At 39.8% G+C, this 19,812-nt stretch overlaps 1 protein-coding gene across 1 annotated transcript; it reads right to left on the reverse strand.

The window, feature by feature from the left end:
- Nucleotides 1-4,607: 4,607 nt before the first annotated feature.
- On the reverse strand, nucleotides 4,608-19,802 carry CENPQ (centromere protein Q). Its single transcript, XM_060785538.2, has 9 exons — nucleotides 19,684-19,802; nucleotides 16,263-16,380; nucleotides 13,394-13,442; nucleotides 11,322-11,418; nucleotides 10,802-10,870; nucleotides 7,402-7,531; nucleotides 6,656-6,775; nucleotides 5,616-5,693; nucleotides 4,608-5,130 (listed from the first exon to the last, which is right to left on the reverse strand). Exons 2-9 carry the CDS (start codon nucleotides 16,350-16,352, stop codon nucleotides 5,014-5,016), a joined length of 750 nt encoding a protein of 249 aa, XP_060641521.2. The 5' UTR covers nucleotides 16,353-16,380; nucleotides 19,684-19,802; the 3' UTR covers nucleotides 4,608-5,013.
- Nucleotides 19,803-19,812: the final 10 nt, after the last annotated feature.

Raw genomic sequence — 19,812 nt, forward strand, 5'->3', positions numbered from 1 at the left:
AGCACAGACGAATGAATTAAAACAAATAAAGAAAATAATGCTTCCGATCTTACATTCAGCCAAGTTATGACCCTTCTTCTCATGCCCTGCTTTCCACCTATGAACTTGTACTTAAGCATCATATAAACTATTTTTATCTTATTTTATTACTTTATTTTATTGAACTATATGTAATAGAAGGCAGACTACAATGAACTCTATTAACCTCTTGCGCATTCTCAGCCTTTCCAGGAATTCATTCCATACCCTATGTGGGAAACATGGACAAGACCATAATCTCCTGGACAGAGTGTTCCTGTCTGCCAATGAGGGGCCACCAGGGGTGGCTCAACCCATTACGCAAAGTAAGCATTGGGCAAAATCAACTATACTGCAAATGCTTACTTTGCGTAATGGGTTGAGCCACCCCTGGTGGCCCCTCACTGGCAGACAGGAACACTGGAAGAATCTTATGAAATGGCTATTTGAGCGGGCATTTGAGAATACAGAGGAATGGATATAATAACGGAATAACTATATGTCGGAACTGGACATTGTTTTAATGAATATCGGTTGAAGTATGTTTCATTATAATGTTTGATTTTATTGTTGCTGATGTTTTTATATTGTATATTGTAACTTGTATCCTTAGTGGCATTGAATCCTTGCCTTGTAAACCGCCTTGAGTTGCCGGAAAGCTGAGAGGGGCGGTATAGAAATATACTAAATAAATAAATAATCCAAATATCTCCTAAAGTTCCAGAGGTGACAAAGTCCGGGAACAACCAGAAATCACAGGCACAGGATAAGTCCACAAATGAAAATTTATTTATTTATTTCATTTATTTCATTTACTGATACCCCGCCCTTCTCACCCCGGGGGGGACTCAGGGCGGCTTACAGAGGAGGCACAATTAAATGCCTAAAACAATTGACAGTAATACAAAATACAAAAAAGCAGTTCAACAATTAGAATTAAAACATCAGTGCATAATAAAATATTAAGACAATCTCATGCTCGGGTTCAGAGTCCATATATCCATTCCATTCCATTTGTCCTTGTCTGTCGTCAGATCCTTAATTTAACTGCCAGCGTGTCCAAAGGCTTGGTCCCAAACCCAGGTCTTCAGTTTTTTCCTGAATGCCAGGAGGGAGGTCGCCGATCTAATCTCCCCGGGGAGTGAGTTCCACAGGTGGGGGGCCACCACTGAGAAGGCACTGCTCCTCGTCCCCGCCAACCTCACTTGTGAGAGTGGCGGGGTCGAGAGCAGGGCCTCCCCAGAAGATCTTAAGCTTCGAGGTGGGATGTAGAGGGAGATCCGTTCGGACAAATACACTGGGCCGGAACCGTATAGGGTTTTGTAGGTCAAAACCAGCACTTTGAATTGTGCTCGGAATTGGATTGGCAGCCAGTGGAGCTGGCGCAACAGGGGGGTGGTATGCTCCCTGTACGCCGCTCCGGTGAGCAGTCTGGCTGCTTCTCGCTGGACTAGTTGAAGTTTCCGAGCAGTCTTCAAAGGCAACCCCACGTAGAGTGCATTGCAGTAATCCAACCGGGATGTGACAAGAGCGTGGACCACCGTGGCCAGATCAGACTTCCCAAGGTACGGGCGCAGCTGGCGCACAAGTTTAGGTATAACTAGTAAAACTTGAACAGGAGTACATGAATAGGAACATAGAAAACTTCCAGGATATTAAAATCCAAAGCCAAGGCTTGACTTGAACTAGGAACCAGAGAACACAGGCTTAGCTTTTCACTCTAACGCAGCATTGCCTGAACTGCCTTTAAGGTAAATAACATGTTGTTTAATAGATACCCATGAAAGCATTACATCTCCTGTGAATATTCTCCACAACTTTCCCATGCAATCCTCTCTAAATCATCAGTTAAACCATCAGCCTCTGGCTGATCTACACTATAAAATAACTTAAGACAAAATATCTGCTAAAATAATCAAATATCCTACAGTACATACATACATGGCAAATGTGGCCTCTTCCAACACTGTGATTTTATGAGTCTATATCCAATTTATCTATCCCTAAATTTTGTTTCTCTTCTCCAGCTATTGAAATTTACTGTTTAGGTTACTCCTTACTTTGATAAGTTAGAAGCACAATAGTTACTTCAAATGAAACTTCAGTAAATAGGTTCAAACTCTTAAAACCATTGACCTATGATTATTTGGAATTTCTTTTAAAAACCAATTCTATGACTTATGAAGAGCAGCACTGCACATTCTTCTTGGGTAATTATTAAATAGCCACAAGTGAGAGATCTTTGGATGTGTTTCAAAACTTCCTTAACTCTTCTACTGCCGAAATCCTACAAATGTGTTGTTAATATTGTAATGAATCCAAGACTGGCCTACAAGTCAATGCAATATGAGGGTGGGATAAATGTACTGCAAAGAGCTGCTTTTTCTTGTGATATTGGTATGAGGTCTCTGAAGTCAGCCAGTAAAACAGAGAATCTGAAGAGAGGAGGATTGCACCAAGACACAGAGAGGGTTCTAGGGGATGACCACATCTTTAATACAAATACAGTAGTTACAAATCCAGGATGAATGTCTATGGAACTATCAACCGAAACAAAATGTTAAAAGTACATGTACAAGAAACTGGGGGAAAAATGGGGAAACCACCAAAAACAGGTTAAAAAACAATAAAAAGGCGTTGTTGTTTTGTTTTTGGTTTGTTTTTTGGTTTTTTGGCAAAATGAAAAACAAGGAAATTGTCAAGCCACTGCACGGAGAAGCTTGTGAAACCACCAAACATCTTCTTTGCCTTGATTTTCTCCAATAAGAAAAGCAGTGCTTAACCTGGAGAAAATGGAGCAGCTGATGCATTTGGGGAAATGCCACACAGAACAGGTAAAGAGACAGTACAGGAACACCTGGCTACCCCAGATGAATTGAACTCTCTAAGACCAGATGAACACCCAAGGCTATTAAAAGAATTGGCAGAAGTAATATCAGAAGGATGAGCAATAATCTTTGAGAGGTCTAGGAGAACAGGAGAAATCCCAACAGCCTGGAGGTGATCAAATGTTCTTCTCATCTTCCAAAGAGGAGGCAAACAATTATTACCCAGTCAACATGACATCTATACCAAGATTCTAGAGCAAATTATTAGACAAACAGTCTGTAATACGTTACAAAGAAATGGTGTGATCCCATTAAGTCAACTTCGAGTTTTCAAAAACAAGCCACATGCAGTGAACCTTATTTCTTTCTTTATTGAGTTACAAACTTGGCGAATGTTTGATTATAGTAAGGCATTTGAAAAGAAACCCCGTGGTACTCTTTTAAAGGATCTAGTAAGATTTAGGCTAGACAATGCTACCGTTAGGTGGATTTATAATTGCTTGACTGGTCAAACCCAAAGGATGTTCACCAATGGATCCTCTTCATCCTGGAGAGAATTGTCTAGCTGAATTCCATAGGGTTTTGTCTGGGCCTAGTGCTATTCAACATTCTTATCAGTGACTTGGATGGCAAAATACAACATGCTCATCACATTTGCAGATAACATCAAAATGAGAAAAGCAGCTAAGGCTAGATCTACCTGGCCATATAATCCAGTTTCAGAATGCAGATTAACTGCATTTAACTAGATTATAAGGATCTACACTGCCATATAATCCAGTTCAATGTAGTTAACCTGCATTCTACATAGTTATATGGCAGTGTAGATCCAGTCTTTACTCCAAAGGATGGGATCCAAATTCAAAATAATACAAGTATACATACATACATACATGCATACATACATATTAGGAGCCCCCAGTGGCGCAGTGGGTTAAACTGCTGCTGCTGAACTTGTTGACAGAAAAGTTGCAAATTCGAATCCGGGGAGCGGTGTGAGCTCCTGCTATTAGCCCGCTTCTGCCACACTAGCAGTTCTAAAACATGCAAATGTGATTAGATCAATAGGTACTGCTCCGGCCGGAAGGTAATGGTGCTCCATGCCGTCATACAAGCCACATGACCTTGGAGGTGTCTATAGACACCTTTGGCTTACAAATGGAAATGAGCACCAACCCCCAGAGTCAGACACGACTGGTCTTAATATCAGGGAAAAACCTTTACCTTACATATATATTATTTGTTACTTACCTCTCCTAACAGTTGAAAGTGGGGCACAACACAGTATTTATTTATTTTTAAATAATTTAACAGATCAGAGAGCAAAAACAAACAATTTATTTCAGCAGGGAATAAGATAAAGTACTGTATGTAGGCAAACTAAAATGAAGCTGGAGGGAGGAAATAGCTTGTCAATATCTCTCTGGAATGTGTCCAGGGGAGGGCGTCTAAAATGATCAAGGGTCTGGAGAACAAGCCCTATGAGGAGCGGCTAAAGGAGCTGGGCATGTTTAGCCTGAAGAAGAGAAGGCTGAGAGGAGATATGATAGCCATGTATAAATATGTGAGAGGAAGCCACAGGGAGGAGGGAGCAAGCTTACTCCCTTTGGGGAGATAGGGCAGTCTATAAATAAAGTTTATTATTATATATTATTATTAAATATGATGGCCTATCCAGATAGCTAATTGCTAGGTCAGGATGACACTGCAAGGTTGAATGTCTAAGCACCAGGGATAATGCAACACAATGATGCAACACAATAAGTGATTGGCTGGGTTTATTATAAATGTGGAACCATATACCACTAAATATGCTAGCATGTTACAGAAAAGACCACATGGTGTAACAAACAAATATCAGGAAGACTTTATTCCCACTACATTAATAACTACTCAAACCTGAACAATAACTGCAGCTGAAAACTTCAGTTCATAAACTTTAAGGCACAGGCTGGATCATTTTAATATAGCTTCATGGAACATACTATGGAAATATAAATGCACAATCTGAAAACATAGGCAGTCATAAACGAAGCATCATAATCATGTACTGAAAAGAAATAATTTCTTATACATATTTAAGGGAGATGAAAACAGTAAGAGATACAGCCTATGTCTCTTTTCTTCAGTAGGCGACATCTAGGAAAGACTGATTCCATTCAGAAGTTCACATTTCATATGCTCGTTCCAGAAACATTGACAGAGTCTTCATTTCATATGATTGCTGAATAGTATTTAAGTCATTAAGAAGAACTGTTTGGTTTTTAACCTTCAAGAGCTCGTTCTATAGAATATTAAAAGAGATAATGTTTAATATGGCGTGAGAGCAACGTAAGATTATCATGCAAGCATTCAAAGCACTTTCCATAAAGGTCTGAAAGCTGAAATGTGTAAGGATTTCAAGATGACAAAAAGAGTACATCAATACTCAGTAACTATTATTATTTCTGTCATCCAGGATTATCTAGAGATACCAGCTGCAGGGGATGCAAACTAGAGTGTGTTATTATTCTCCTATACAGCTTCCCAGAGACAATTACTTGGACACTGTATAAACTAAATGGTAGACTAGAAAAGTCTTATCTGATTTAGCAGATCTTCTTCCCCAACCTCCCCCTACTCTTAGGAAAAGGGCAGTAAAAGATGTTTGTTCCCTCTGTGATATGAAGAGAAAAAAGTCTGGCAAGAAGAAATAGCAAGAGCTTGATATTAATTGCTGGAAAGTTCTTGATATTTTCTGACATATTACATTACCCAACATCTGCTCACCTGAAGAATTGGTGCTTTTGCACAATCCTCAAAGATACCAGGAAGAAAAGGGTCAAATTTGCTATCTGTCTGGAATAACTGTGGAGAAAGGAATAACGCTTAGCATGATACCTAGAAACAGAAATCTGCCTTCCCCCTACATCCTTACTCTGAAATAAAACCTGCTATATATCAATATTTTATGTGTATATCTATATATAAATAAAAATGTAATGTTCGTTTGTGGGATTAACAGAACTCAAAAACCACTGGACGAATTGACGCCGAATTTGGACAGAATACGCCTAACAACCCAATGAGTGACCATCACTCAAAACATTGATTTTGTCATTTGGGAGTTTTAGTTGCTGGGATTTATAGTTCACCTACAATCAAATAGCGTTCTGAACCCCACCAACGATGGAATTGAACCAAACTTGGCACACAGTTCTCCCATGACCAACAGAAAATATTGGAAGGGTTTGGTGGGCAGTGTCCTTTGGTTTTGGAGTTGTAGTTCACCTACATCCAGAGAGCACTGTGGACTCAAACAATGATGGATCTGGACCAAACTTGGCACAAATATTCCATATGCTCAATTAGAAACACAGATGGAGATTGGAGGAAATAGACCTTGACATTTGGGAGTTGTAGTTACTGGGATTTATAGTTCACCTACAATCAAAGAGCATTCTGAACCCCACGAATGACAGAATTGGGGCAAACTTCCCACACAGAACCCCTATCACAAAAGAAAAAACTTAAGGCCATCCAGTCCAACTCCTTTCACCAGGGCAAGAAAACGTAATCAAATACTGTTTACCCACAAGGATAAAGAAATTACATATATTAGAAACCAACACTTTCTGATTACTTTATTTTCCAGATCACCAGACTGGGCCACAGCAACGCGGGTCAGGGGATGGCTAGTTCTTTATAAATCACTATTGTCAAGAGAAATAGCAATTTGTTCACCCTCTTCCTGAGTCCTTGTAAAAGTGAGATAAAGCCAATTCTAACCCAGACAAAATCTGAAAACAAAACTCCTATCTCCCGGATACCTTGCTTGATGCTGCTTCCTCTGCTGCCAAGTCACATTTCAATTTCTCTATTTTGTTCTGCAAAGTTTGAATATTGTTATCATTGAACGCTGCGGCTTGCAAAGCTTTATCCAACTCTATCTGTATTAAAAAAAAAACCAATGAAGTTAAAGAATATATTGAAAACAAAGTATTATCCATGTGGTGAACATTGTGCCTGCATTAGCTAAAATCGTGTTGTTACAAGCAGATCATAAGATTGGAATATTCCCAGTCCTCCCAGTTAACCCTTCTTCAGAATAGAATAAAGCCAAAAAGTGCAACAATTTGTTTGAGATATAGTTCATAACATATAAATTGATTTAAAGAAAGAGATAACACAAAACACTGTGTATAATTTCAGAAGCAAGTACCAATTTTGTGATTTACACAAATTATGCCGATTGGTCATTTGGGCTGATTCTTACTTTAGCTTTCTCCTTTCTTGCTTTGCAAAAAGAAATGAGAAGTCATTCTAATTTTTAGTATGCAGCATTTTTTTTATCATAACTAATAAACATTATTTAATTACAGTGATTTCAGGGGAAGCAAAATAATTACTTTCCTAGTCCCTAAACATTTCTTAAAGCAACAGTTGTGATATGAAATAATGGAAATAGAATTTGACTGATGAATTACATAAATCTCTTTTTACTCATGGAACTGATTACTCCCGTACTATTTACTCGTCAATAAAGTGCCATAAAATACTCCCTTCTCTTTCTCACCTGCAACTGTTTCAAATCATCTTCAATGGCGACAGTCTTTTTCTTTTCCTCTACTAGAATTCTATGCACTTTCTCACAGCTGTTTAGTTTCCTTACTGGAAATTGTATGGTCTCGAAACTGTTGAGAAATCTTGAGAAAAGTAATAAAAGAACATTATTATTTTGTTGAAATAGAAAACAGGATCAATTCCAATATATGAAATTGTAAGAGATCACTCCTAGCATAGATTTACTGCAGATTGCCACCTTAAAGAAGATTTATTTATACATTTATCTTTATGTTTACATTATGCAAATAACTTCTAAGGGAGCTGGAACTTCCACTCCGCCAGGTGCTTGCAACTTCAACTCCCACAATTCCTAAGTCGGTAAGCTGGTTGGGATTCCTGGGAGTTGAAATCCAAAACACCTGGAGGGCCAATGTTTACCTGAGCTAGAATATGCGGAATAGACATATTCCTCTGCCCCCCCCTCCCCCCACCCCTGCCCAGGAGGATCTCCTTGCAATCAGCAGCCAGAAGCCAGCCATTCATGTAAGGATAGACGATTACTTTGTGAACATCCTTGGGGCTGTGGAGAAGCCGAAGCAGTGGGCACAAGAATTAGTAATAGTTGTGTCTGATGGTGAGGGCAAGGAATTTCTGATGATCTGACCAGATGGCAACATGGAAACGCACATCCTTCAAACCTAATGTGGCAAACCAATGGCTTCTTTTAAAGTGGAATAACAAACTTTATGGTTGTTGGAGTTCAGCCTGTGATTGTGTCTAATGATCAGGGCACTCTGGATGTGGGGAATGACAATGCTGTTTCTAATGATGTTGGGAATGACAAGGCTGTTTCTAATGATGAGGGTGCTTTAGATCAGGGGTCCTCAAACTAAGGCCCGGGGGCCGGATGTGGCCCTCCAAGGTCATTTACCCGGCCCTCGCTCAGGGTCAACCTAAGTCTGAAACAACTTGAAAGCACACAACAAACCTATCTCATCAGCCAAAAGCAGGCCCACACTGCCCATTGAAATACTAATAAATTTATATTTGTTAAAGTTGTTCCTCATTTTAATTATTGTATTGTTTTTAAGTGTTTTTGCACTACAAATAAGACATATGTCGTGTGCATAGGAATTAATTCATGTTTTTTTCCCTTCAAATTATAATCCGGCCCTCCAACAGTTTGAGGGGCTGTGACCTGGCCCTCTATTTAAAAAGTTTGAGGACCCCTGCTTTAGATGAAGCGTCTTTGCTAATGAGAATGTTTCTGAAGAGTTTAGGGATGATGGGATGGTCTCTGGAAGAGGGCCTGAATTGCTACCAGAGAATTCCCAGGGCTTTGAGCTTAAGAAAAGCTTGGCACCTTGCCCAGCTGCAGAAATTAATGAGCCAGAAGATAGAAGGCATGTTTTCAGACAGAACAGAATAGCACAACAATCTCTCAGGCGTTCTGCCAGGTTGAGAGAGAAATTGATAAGGCAGAGAAGAAAACAGTTTCTGGTGGGAATTTAGAGTAGATAAAAGTACAGAATCTGTGGTCAAACGAAGCAACATTGGAACTGGATCAAGACGTAGTGGCGAACCTTGCAGTCTTGCCTTGGATAGATTCAAGTTATACCTTGTTTGGTTTGATTTGATGTTTCAAGTTTGGTGTTTTACCTTGGAAGTTTCTGCTTTGTGTTCTAATCTCTCCAGAGCAGCAGAAAACAAGTTGTCCCCTTCCTTTCGAACATTTTTAAATGGCTATCATGTCCCCTCTCGCTGCCTTCATTGCTCCAAGTTAAACATACCCAATTTAACTCATTCAGCTGTTCCTTATAAGGCTTGGTTTCCAAATCTTTGATCACTTTGGTCATCATTCTCTGCTCACATTCTACCTTATCCATATTCTTCTTGAATTGTTGTGTCCTAACTGGACAAGTTTTCCAAGTGAGGTCTGACTAATGCAGAAGAGTGGGGACCACTATTTGCTTCAATTTAGACACTATACTTCTATCGATCTAGCCTAGACTCACATTGGCTTTTTAGCTGCCACATTACACTGTTGACTCATGTTCAGCTTATGGTCTATTAAGATTTCTAAATCACTTTTACATGTACAGTTTTCAAGCCATATGTCACCCATCCTATATTTGTGCATTTTATTTTTTATTACCTAAATGTAGTGCCATATATTTCTCCCTCCCCATATATGGAGGTTTGTTTATTTCCCTGTCTCTCTATGAGTTCTCCCTTACAAATAGTTCTGCCCCTTTATCTCACCCTGAGTTTTTAAATTATTTTATGTACATGCATCCCACCCTCTGTCATTATGCCTGGTCTCTATGTTCTGTGTATATTGTTTATATGCTTTGATGTTTTATACTTTAATGTTATGTTGTTTATTTTACTGCAATTTGTATTTTTTGTATTGTAATTTGTTGCTCGGGCTTGGCCCCATGTAAGCCGCTCCGAGTCCCCGTTGGGGGAGATGGTGGCAAGGTATAAATAAAGATTATTATTATTATTATTATTATTATTATTATTATTAGTTTTGACTCATGACACAGTTAACTACAAACTCCCATCAGTCCCTGCCAACCTTTTCAACAATAAGCAAATACAGCAATTGCGCTTCAGGGACTGAGTAGGACCTGATTTCCAATATATCAAATTCAGAGAATAGGACTTGTGACAAACTGCATGTATTCAATGTATTGAAAAGTCTATAGAAAACGTGCTTTCTTCACTTTGAAGAGAGCCCTTTTGATTTATAGTACCGAAAGAGAAGAAGAGTTGGCATTTCAGGGCATATTCTCAAGACAGCAAACACCATAATCAAGGACATTGTATTCTTGGAAGACTACAACAATCTAGACTGAATCCTCAACATGCAGTAAGAGTTAAATAATTCAAACAATTACATGCAAAATCTCAAAGTGAGGCACAGCATTACAATCTCTCTCAACATGTAGACATATTTTTCTTGTTTCAAACTATTAATTTTCATACAATTCTAGAGCAAAGACTGTTGGGGGTCGGGAGAGAGGGTGACATGAGATGTGAGCTGGATGTCCTTGTATTTGGAAATCATTAAGCCTAAAACTGATTTTTTTTAAAACCAAGAGTTCACATTCACTGAACACAATCACATTTACAGCTACAACATGCTCAGAATTATGTTACTTTTTTTTTTTTTTGTCGTGTCAGGAGCAACTGCTCCTGTTGTGAGAAAATTGGCCGTCTGCAAGGACGTTGCCCAGGGGACACCCGGATGATTTGATGTTTTTATCATCCTTGTGGGAGGATTCTCTCATGTCCCCGCATGAGGCGCTGGAGCCGATAGAGGGAGCTCATCCGCCTCTCCCGGGATTCGAACCTGCGACCTGTCGGTCTTCAGTCCTGCCAGTCCGCTATCCAATAAGCATTACCTTTTCTTGAGAAGATTTAAATGCTTTTTGATTTCATTGTGGTTTTTTCCAGTTTTGTACAAAATGGACCTGAAAATGAAGAGTATAATTTACTGGTATTTCTTATTATATGCACTTTGAAAAAAATGTTGCTGTTAGAAATGTCACAGGAGCATCTTGCTTTCCTCACATCTATTCAATACAGAATTATGATTCAGTGGTCAACTAAAAAGAAATCTCATGTCTCCACAAAATAGCTACAATATGATATATAAACATTTAGAAAAATGTTACAAACAGGTTAATTCTTGCAGGTTTTTTTATTCTGTAATGTTGTTTCCTCGTTATTGGCAACTAATGAGGTATAATGGTTTGAATGCTAATCACTGTATTCAGTCAGAATATATGTTCACTAAATCATGCATAAGATTTACTGCTTAAGATATTTTTAGTTAGCTTTGGATAAACTTATTTGTCCATACAGGTGAGACTGTCCATGGGAAACAAATGTAATAGTACTCAGAACACCTTCAATACTTACTCTATTAACCAATGCATTGTCGCTTCAAGATGATCTCTAGAACTCTTTGGGAGCAGCTGCTGCTTTTCTTCTTGGACTGGATTCACTTCCAGTAATCCTATGTTCAGCAAAAATATTTATTATTCAGACAGGCTTTTAAAGGAGGAAGTTTTCAAGATCAAGTCAGAGGGTGCTGTGGTTTTAGCTATATTACTGTATATACTCGAGTATAAGCCTAGTTTTTCAGCCCTTTGTTAAGCTGAAAAGCCCCTCTCAGCTTATACTTGGGTGAAGAAGCCTTTCAGCCCCACACCTTCCTACCAGGACCCTCAGCCTTTCTCTCCTCCTCTCTCAACACAGGGCGCACCTTCCTCTCCTCTTTTCTTGGCCCCAGTCTTTCCCACTTTTCTGTATTCATATACACACAGCATTTTCCCCAAAATGTTTAGTTAAAATAAACTATGGTGATTATACATAAGCACATTTACACTGAAGAAGGTTAGAATGATTTAATCAGAGTTGGACGGTCTTACCTTAAATTACAGTTTTATGTAAATATTCAAAAGCATTTAACCTACTGATGCCTGAATTAATGTCATTTTATTGATATCTATTTTTATTTTGAAATTTACCAGGAGCTGCTGAATTTCCCACCCTCAGCTTATACTCAAGTCAATAAATTTTCCCAGTTTTTTGTGGTAAAATTAGGTGCCTCGCTTATATCCGAGTCGGCTTATACTCAAGTATATACAGTACTTGATTTTTAATTGGTTTTAAGGGTTCTAACAAAGCCCCCCCTGGTGGCACAGCAGGTTAAACCACTGAGCTGCTGAACTTGCTGACTGAAAGGTTGGTGGTTTGAATCCGGGGACTGGGTGAGTTCCCGTTGTTAGCCCCAGCTTCTGCCAACTTAGCCGTTCGAAAACATGCAAATATGAATAGATTAATAGGTACCGCTTCTGTGAGAAGAGTTCAGTGAGGTGTGAGTCCTTACGGTAGTTAGGAACATCTCTCACTATGGGAACATATTTCTTGGGCAAAATAGAGCCTTTAACAGCACCAGGATTGTGGCGCAGCTGGCTGAGTGTCAGCTGCATTAAGATCACTCTGACCAAAAGGTCATGAGTTCAAAGCCAGCCCGGGTTGGAGTGGGTTTCCAACTAATTGTGTGTAGCCTGTTGTCGACCTTTGCAACCCAAAAGACAGTTGCATCTGTCAAGTAGGAAAATAAGGTACCACCGTAAAGTGTGGGGAGGCTAAATTAACTGATTAATGAGGCCATAAAGAAGACTCCAGCAAAGCATTCCAGCGGAGAAGCATGCGGGAATGCGGAAGTGATTCATCAGCGTCGCAGATGGACGATGAAAGCGACAGCTCCCCGGCGGCCAGAAAAAGTTAAATAGCTTTTGTGTATGTCTGTATATGTTTGTATGTCAAAAATTGACATTGAATGTTTACCATATATGAGTACACTGTAATCCGCCCTGAGTCCCCTGCGGGGTGAGAAGGGCGGAATATAAAAGCTGTAAATAAATAAATAAATAAATTTAACAGTAGATGGCTTGTCCACCTTGTGGAGACTTTCTCCCATAGGTGCCATAAAAGACACATAAAGGAAAAGTGATATGAAGGGGTTTTTCAATAAAAGGGGGAACGGTGAAGGTGATGAATGCAAAAACAAAACAAAAAAATTAAGATGGAAATAAATTAGAAGAAACAAAAGATGGATTAATGAAAGAGACTATGTATCCTGAACTATGGGAAGGAGAAAACCTGTGAAAGATGAAATCAAAGGACTAATGTTAATACTTTCCAAAGGAAATAGTGTGATTTCTTGTCTTGAGCAGCAGTAGGAGTTAACCTTAAATGGCTTCTTCTCCACTGAGAAAGTAACCTTCTAAGGTGGGAGAGTGGGTATGTGTATCTCACAGGATGCACATGGCCTACTCAAGTCTTGGACCCCGCCTCCCAAACTGGCATAGGGTAGACAACATGTTCCTTTTTTCAAAGTGTGACTGTCACTTTCAGTTTTAGGGAGAAGGGGGCCCCAAAGGCTTCCAAAAAGAGTAGAAAAATGCAAAAACATTTCATACCTTCTAAGCACTTTGTTTTCTTCTGTTTGTTCTCCACTGCTTGTGCATCCTGCCATAAAGACAGAAAGTTTTAAAGATTTTTAATTGCACCAGTGCAACTTCCATCTGAATTTTAATCCATATAAGACAGTGGTTCTCAACCTGAGGTCCCCAGATGTTTTTGGCCTTCAAATCCCAGAAATCCTAACAGCTGGTAAATTGGCTGGGATTTCTGGGAGTTGTAGGCCAAAAACATCTGGGCACCCCAGGTTGAGAACCACTGATATAAGGCAAAAGTTACACAGACCCTCAGGGGCTCTTAGGAAAAGTCTAAACATCATCTTAGCCACTTCATGTCTTCATGGTTATGATCCCTTATTTTCTTTTTATCTTACCTTTCTGGTGTTCTATTTTGGCTGTAACTTCTTTTTCCCTCAACACAGTTGTCCAGACAAGGCATCTAACTCAGTTCTACCACCAGGAATTGCCTGCCTAATCCACTATTTTCTTCCTCATCCACTGTCTAATTAGAAGTTTTAGCTTGGGTGGATGATGCAGAAAAGCTACAAAAACATAGACTTTCAGTGCCAGGTTGCAGGAAGAGACCTTGAGCAGGGAACTAATGAAATGCTACTCTATCTGGTCCTCCTCTAGCTATGTGAGCCAGGCAAGGGAATAACAGCTGCCCCAAGAAACTCTTACTGAACATGTGGGAACAATAAAACAAAAAAAGAAGTAAGGGCACCATCTCACCATTTTCCCCTAGAATATTAAAAAAAACATAGATCTGTAAGTGATCTGACCACCAAAATCATAGTAAAAGTGGAAGCTGGTGAAAAAATAATCCCAGGATGCATTTTGGAAGAAGCTTTCAAGAGGTTTCTAGAAGGTTAAAAACATTTTTGTTTCCTCAACTAGCTTATTTTGGTTGCTTTGATTTGGGATTTCTTCATGGCAGTGGGTTGAACTGGATGGCCTGTGAGCTATTCTGACTCTTTGAGTCTATGATTTTGCATATATTACTGATTCTAAATAAATTTTGCTGAATTTAAATTTTGTCCATGTGATTTCTGATGCCAGCACAAATTTTTCTGTGACTATATTTTTACATACATATTTTAAAAATATTTTTCCACCAATATCAGGATGGTGATCTCTACATGATTATTATTTTGCCTATTACTGACTAGCAATCTAGACTGAACCTTATGGCAGAACAAAATGGCAGATAACAATGGCAGATAACAATATTTATCATTGAAAAGCTATTTAACCTGTTTAAAGTACTACAGATACATATCATTATCAAAGTATTTGTGAACACATTGGCAAGTATCCTGATGTACAGCTCTTGTCTACACTGAAATTCTACAGCATCTCTAGCTTTCCAGGATACTAACACTATTCTACATATCTTCTAGGGCCCCTTCTACACAGCTATATAAAATCCACATTATCTGCTTTGAACTGGGTTATATGGCAGTGTTTGTTGTTTATTCGTTCAGTCACTTCCGTCACCACCCCCAGCTCCTTCAAGGTCAAGTCAGTAACTTCAAGGATACCATCCATCCATCTTGCCCTTGGTCGGCCCATCTTCCTTCTCCTTCCATTTTCCCCAGCATCATCGTCTTCTCCAAGCTTTCCTGTCTTCTCATGATGTGGCCAAAGTACTTCACCTTTGCCTCGAATATCCTTCCCTCCAATGAGAAGTCAGGCTTTATTTCCTGAAGTATGTCCTGGTTGGATCTTCTTGTGGTCCAAGGCACTCTCAGAATTTTCCTCTGACATCACAGTTCAAAAGCATCCATCTTCCTTCACTCAGACTTCCTTATGGTCCAGCTCTCACATCCATAGGTTACTATGGGGAATACCATTGCTTTAATTATGCGGATCTTCATTGCCACTACTCTTCACTATGTTATTGAGATTGGTTATTGCTCTCCTCCCAAGAAGTAAACGTCTTCTGATTTCCTGCCTGCAGTCTGCGGTTTGCAGTCATCTTTGCACCTAGAAATACAAAGTCTGTAACTGCCTCCACGTTTTCTCCTTCTATTTGCCAGTTATCAATCTGTCTGGTTGCTATAATCTTAGGGTTTTTTTATGTTTAACTGCAACCCAGCTTTTGCGCTTTCTTCTTTCACCTTGATTAGAAGGCTCCTCAGCTCCTCCTCACTTTCGGCCATCAAAGTGGTGACATCTGCATATCTAAGGTTGTTAATATTTCTTCCAGCAATTTTTACCCCAGCCTTGCATTCATCAAGCCCTGCACATCACATGATGTGTTCTGCATACAAGTTGAATAGGTTGGGTGAGAGTATGCAGCCTTGCCGTACGCCTTTCCCAATCTTGAACCAGTCTGTTGTTCCATGGTCAGTTCTTACTACTGCTACTTGGTCCTTATACAGATTCCTCAGGAGAGAGACAAGGTGATTTGGTATGCCCATACCACCAAGAACTTGCCACAATTTATTATGATCCACACAATCAAAGGCTTTAGAATAGTCAATAAAACAAAAGTAGGTGTTTTTCTGAAACTCCCTGCTTTTCTCCATTGGCAATTTGGTCTCTCGTTCCTCTGCCTTTTCAAAATTATTCAATGCCTTAAAACACATACAGTTCCAAAAAATGTAAATTAAATTAGCTTAAAATTAAAAACATACTAAACATTTAAAAACATTACATTCCATATTAAAATCACACCTTTCATAGTCGTAGTCCAAACTGTTCCATAAACATTCTATATATTCCAGGTCTGTTAATTGCACTGCACTATTCTCTGAAGCCCCAATCCGTTTTATTACTCATGTAAGTTCTCCATTAATAGGGAAAAGAAGCTCTTACTTTCAGTTACAAAATCTCACCTTGTAAAGCTTCATTTAAAGATACTTACTTCTCTCTCTAGTTTTCTCTTCCGCTGACTTCCCTTTGCTCTTTTCTTTGTTCCGGGATGTTCGAGTTGCGCTTTATATTTTCTCACCATCACAGCTGAAATTGTGGAATTTTCAAGACTTTGAAAATAAAGAGGCAAAACAAGCAGAAATAATCATTATAAATGTCACAGTGTGATGAGAGAAATGGCTTCCTAAGATTAAACTGATCAATATGCCAACCACACAAAAACAACACAGACACTCTCAACTCATAGAATCATAGAGTTGGAAGACACCATTACAGGCCATCTATTCCAACCCCCTTGCTATGTAGGAAAAGCACAAGCAAAGCTTTTATACCAGATATAGGCAAACTTCGGACCTCCAGGTGTTTTCGACTTCAACTCCTAGAAATCCCAGCCACCTTACTGGCTGTTAGGAATTGTGGGATGTGGAGAGTGAAGTTTGCTTGTGCCTCATTTAAACAGATGGTCATTCACCCTGTTTAAAAGCCCCCAAGGAAAAAGCTTCCACCACACTCAGCGCCCTTCCACACAGCCATATAACCCAGAATATCAAGGCAAAAAAAAAATCCCACAATACCTGTTTTGAACTGGGTTATGAATCCACACTACCATATATTGCAGTCCAAAGAAGAAAATGTGGGATTTTATTCAGCTGTGTAGAAGGGGCCTCAGAGACAGAGCCCCACTGCTGAAAAGCTCGTACGGTCAGGAAATTCTTCCTAATGTTCAGATGGAATATCCTTTCTTGTAGTTTGAACTCATTGCTCCGAGTCCTAGTATCCAAGGTGTAAGAAAACAAGCCTGCTTCTTTTCATTATGACATCCTTTCAGATATTTAAACAGAATTATCATGTCTCCTCTCAACCTTCTCTTCCCCAGGCCAATCATGACATTAACTTATAATAATAATAATAATAATAATAATAATAATAATAATAATAGGGTTGTTGTAGGTTTTTCTGGGCTATATGGCCATGTTAATAATAATTTTATGTCTAGCCTGCCTCTTCTCGTGGCTCAAAGTTATGGCTTAATATCTTTAGCATAATAAAGATGACACATAGAAAGTATATATTATCTCTTGCACAGCCATGAATAACAGTTTGGTTTTTTCTTTGCTTTCATTGTAGATGAAAGGCAACTCCTGGTAACATCCACAGAATCATAAGAGTTGGAGGAGAACACAAAGATCATCCAGTCCAACATTTTACCATGCAGGGATACACAAGAAAGCACTCCTGAGGGATAGCTATCAGAGGTGCTTGGCATTTGGGGATAGAGGTGTATTAACCAATTCTGGATAGAGTTACACTCCCCCGAAAGACTGTGTTCGCAGATTGGGAGTACTCCTCGTCCATCTCTCCAAATGTCAGCCCAGGTAGATGCAACTGTCAGGAATGCTTACTACCAGCTCCTGCTGATACGCCAGCTGTGCCCCTTCCTAGATTTGGAGGACCTGAAGATGCTAGTGCACACACTGAAACTTCAAGGTTGGACCCCTGCAATATGCTTTACATTGGGCTATAATGCACTTTACTAGCTGCCAATTAGTTTCTGAGCAAAGTACAAGGTATTGGTTTTGATCTTTAAAGCCCTATATGGTTTATTATTATTATTATTGTTATTATTATTAGGATTGCCTTCTCCCATACAATCTGCCCTGGACACTTTGGTCTTGGGGGGGGGGGGGGGGCGTCTGCTCCAACTTGCCAGAGCCTGACTAGCAACCACCACCTAGAGGAAATCTAGGAAGGGGCACAGCTGGCGTATCAGCAGGAGCTGGTAGTAAGCATTCCTGACAGTTTTCATCGGCTGCCCAACTGTGGAATGACCTGCCAGAAAAACTCCAACAGCTCATTTGGCTGAATTTTAAAACCATGTAAAGACCTATCTCTTCTGGCAGGCCTACCCAGCCAGTCTTTAAACATAAATTTTAAGTGCCCTTTGTTTGATTTCAATTGTGTGTGTTTTAGTATGTATTTTGTAGAGATGTGTTTTGGTGTGTAACTTTTATGGAGGGGCACTTTAGTGTGTGCATTTGTAGCGTTTTTGCTGTGCTTGTGTATTTTAATGGTTTTGTAACCTGCTTCAAGCCATTAAGAGAGGCAGATAAAAAATATTGTTGTTGTTGTTGTTGTTGTTATGGCTGTGCAGCTTCTAAGAACCTCCAGAGAAGAAGACTAGGGACCCTTCCACACAGCCATAGAACCCAGAATATCAAGGCAGGAAATCCCACAATATCTGCTTAGAACGGGGATATCTGAGTCCACACTGCCATATAATCCAGCTCAAGGCAGATATTGTGGGATTTCTGGCCTTGATATTCTTGGTTATATGGCTGTGTGGAAGTGCCCACAAGCACACTCTATGTATTTGAACAGTTCTCATCCTCGGGAAGTTTTTCCTAATTTTTAAGTTTTATTTTGTTGTTATGCACTACTAGGCTTGGCCTCATGTAAGCTGCCCCGAGTCCCCTTCGCAGAGATGGTGGCGCGGTATAAAGTTTATTATTATTATTATTATTATTATTATTATTGACACAAAAGCACAGTATGTCACAGCAAACATGATCTACATGATGGATTTTGTATCACAAAATCACAAGTCGAACACTTTCCAAGCGTCTAGGACTGTGTGATGTATTTTCGAATGATGCGTGCAGATCCAAGTAAGGTGGCCTTTTGCAGTTGACAGATCGTGATTTTGTCGATGTTTATTGTTTCCAAATGCTGGCTGAGGTATTTTGGCACGGCACCTAGTGTGCTGATGACCACTGGGACCACCTGTGCTGGTTTATGCCAGAGCTTTTGCAGTTCAATTTTGAGGTCTTGATAGCGGCTGAGTTTTTCCTGTTGTTTTTCCTCAATGCGACTGTCACCTGGTATGGCAACATCAATAATCCAGACTTTTTTTTTCTTTTCCACAATCATGTCTGGTGTGTTGTGTTCCAAAGTCAGTCTGGATTCAAAAGTCCCACAGTATTTTTGCATGTTCATTTTCCACCTTTGCAGGTTATTATTGTTATTATTATTAGGTGGAATCCCTTTTCCTAACATTGGAATTCATTGCTTTGTGTCCTAGGGTGCATCTAGACCAGGCCTGGGCAAACTTCGGCCTTCAGGTGTTTTGGACTCCAACTCCCACAATTCCTAACAGGGTGCAAGGCCAAAGTTTGTTCATGCCTGCTGAAGAATGAATATCATTTGGCGCCGCTTGAAACTGCTCTGGCTCAATGCTAGGGCATCCAGAGAGTTTGAAATTGGTGAGGCCTCAGCACACTTTGGCTGAGGTAGGAAATCTTGTAAAAGGGCAACTTCAACACTGAGGCAGGGCAGTGGTTTCTGGCCCTTCTCCCACCTCTGGCCTGTCGGGGATGGCTCTTCGCAAGAAAGGAGCCTGCGACTGGTTCATTTACCTTACTTCAAAGGAGACGCGCCTTAGTCAACACAGGAGAGCCTCGTTCAAGCCGTTCTCTGTTCGAAAAATGTTCCCGCGGGTGCAGTGCGCATGCGCACGCTCCTGAACGCGCCTGCGCGTGTGGGAA

Source organism: Anolis sagrei, chromosome 1 (assembly GCF_037176765.1).
Source record: "Anolis sagrei isolate rAnoSag1 chromosome 1, rAnoSag1.mat, whole genome shotgun sequence".
Classification (NCBI taxonomy): Eukaryota; Metazoa; Chordata; class Lepidosauria; order Squamata; family Dactyloidae; genus Anolis; species Anolis sagrei.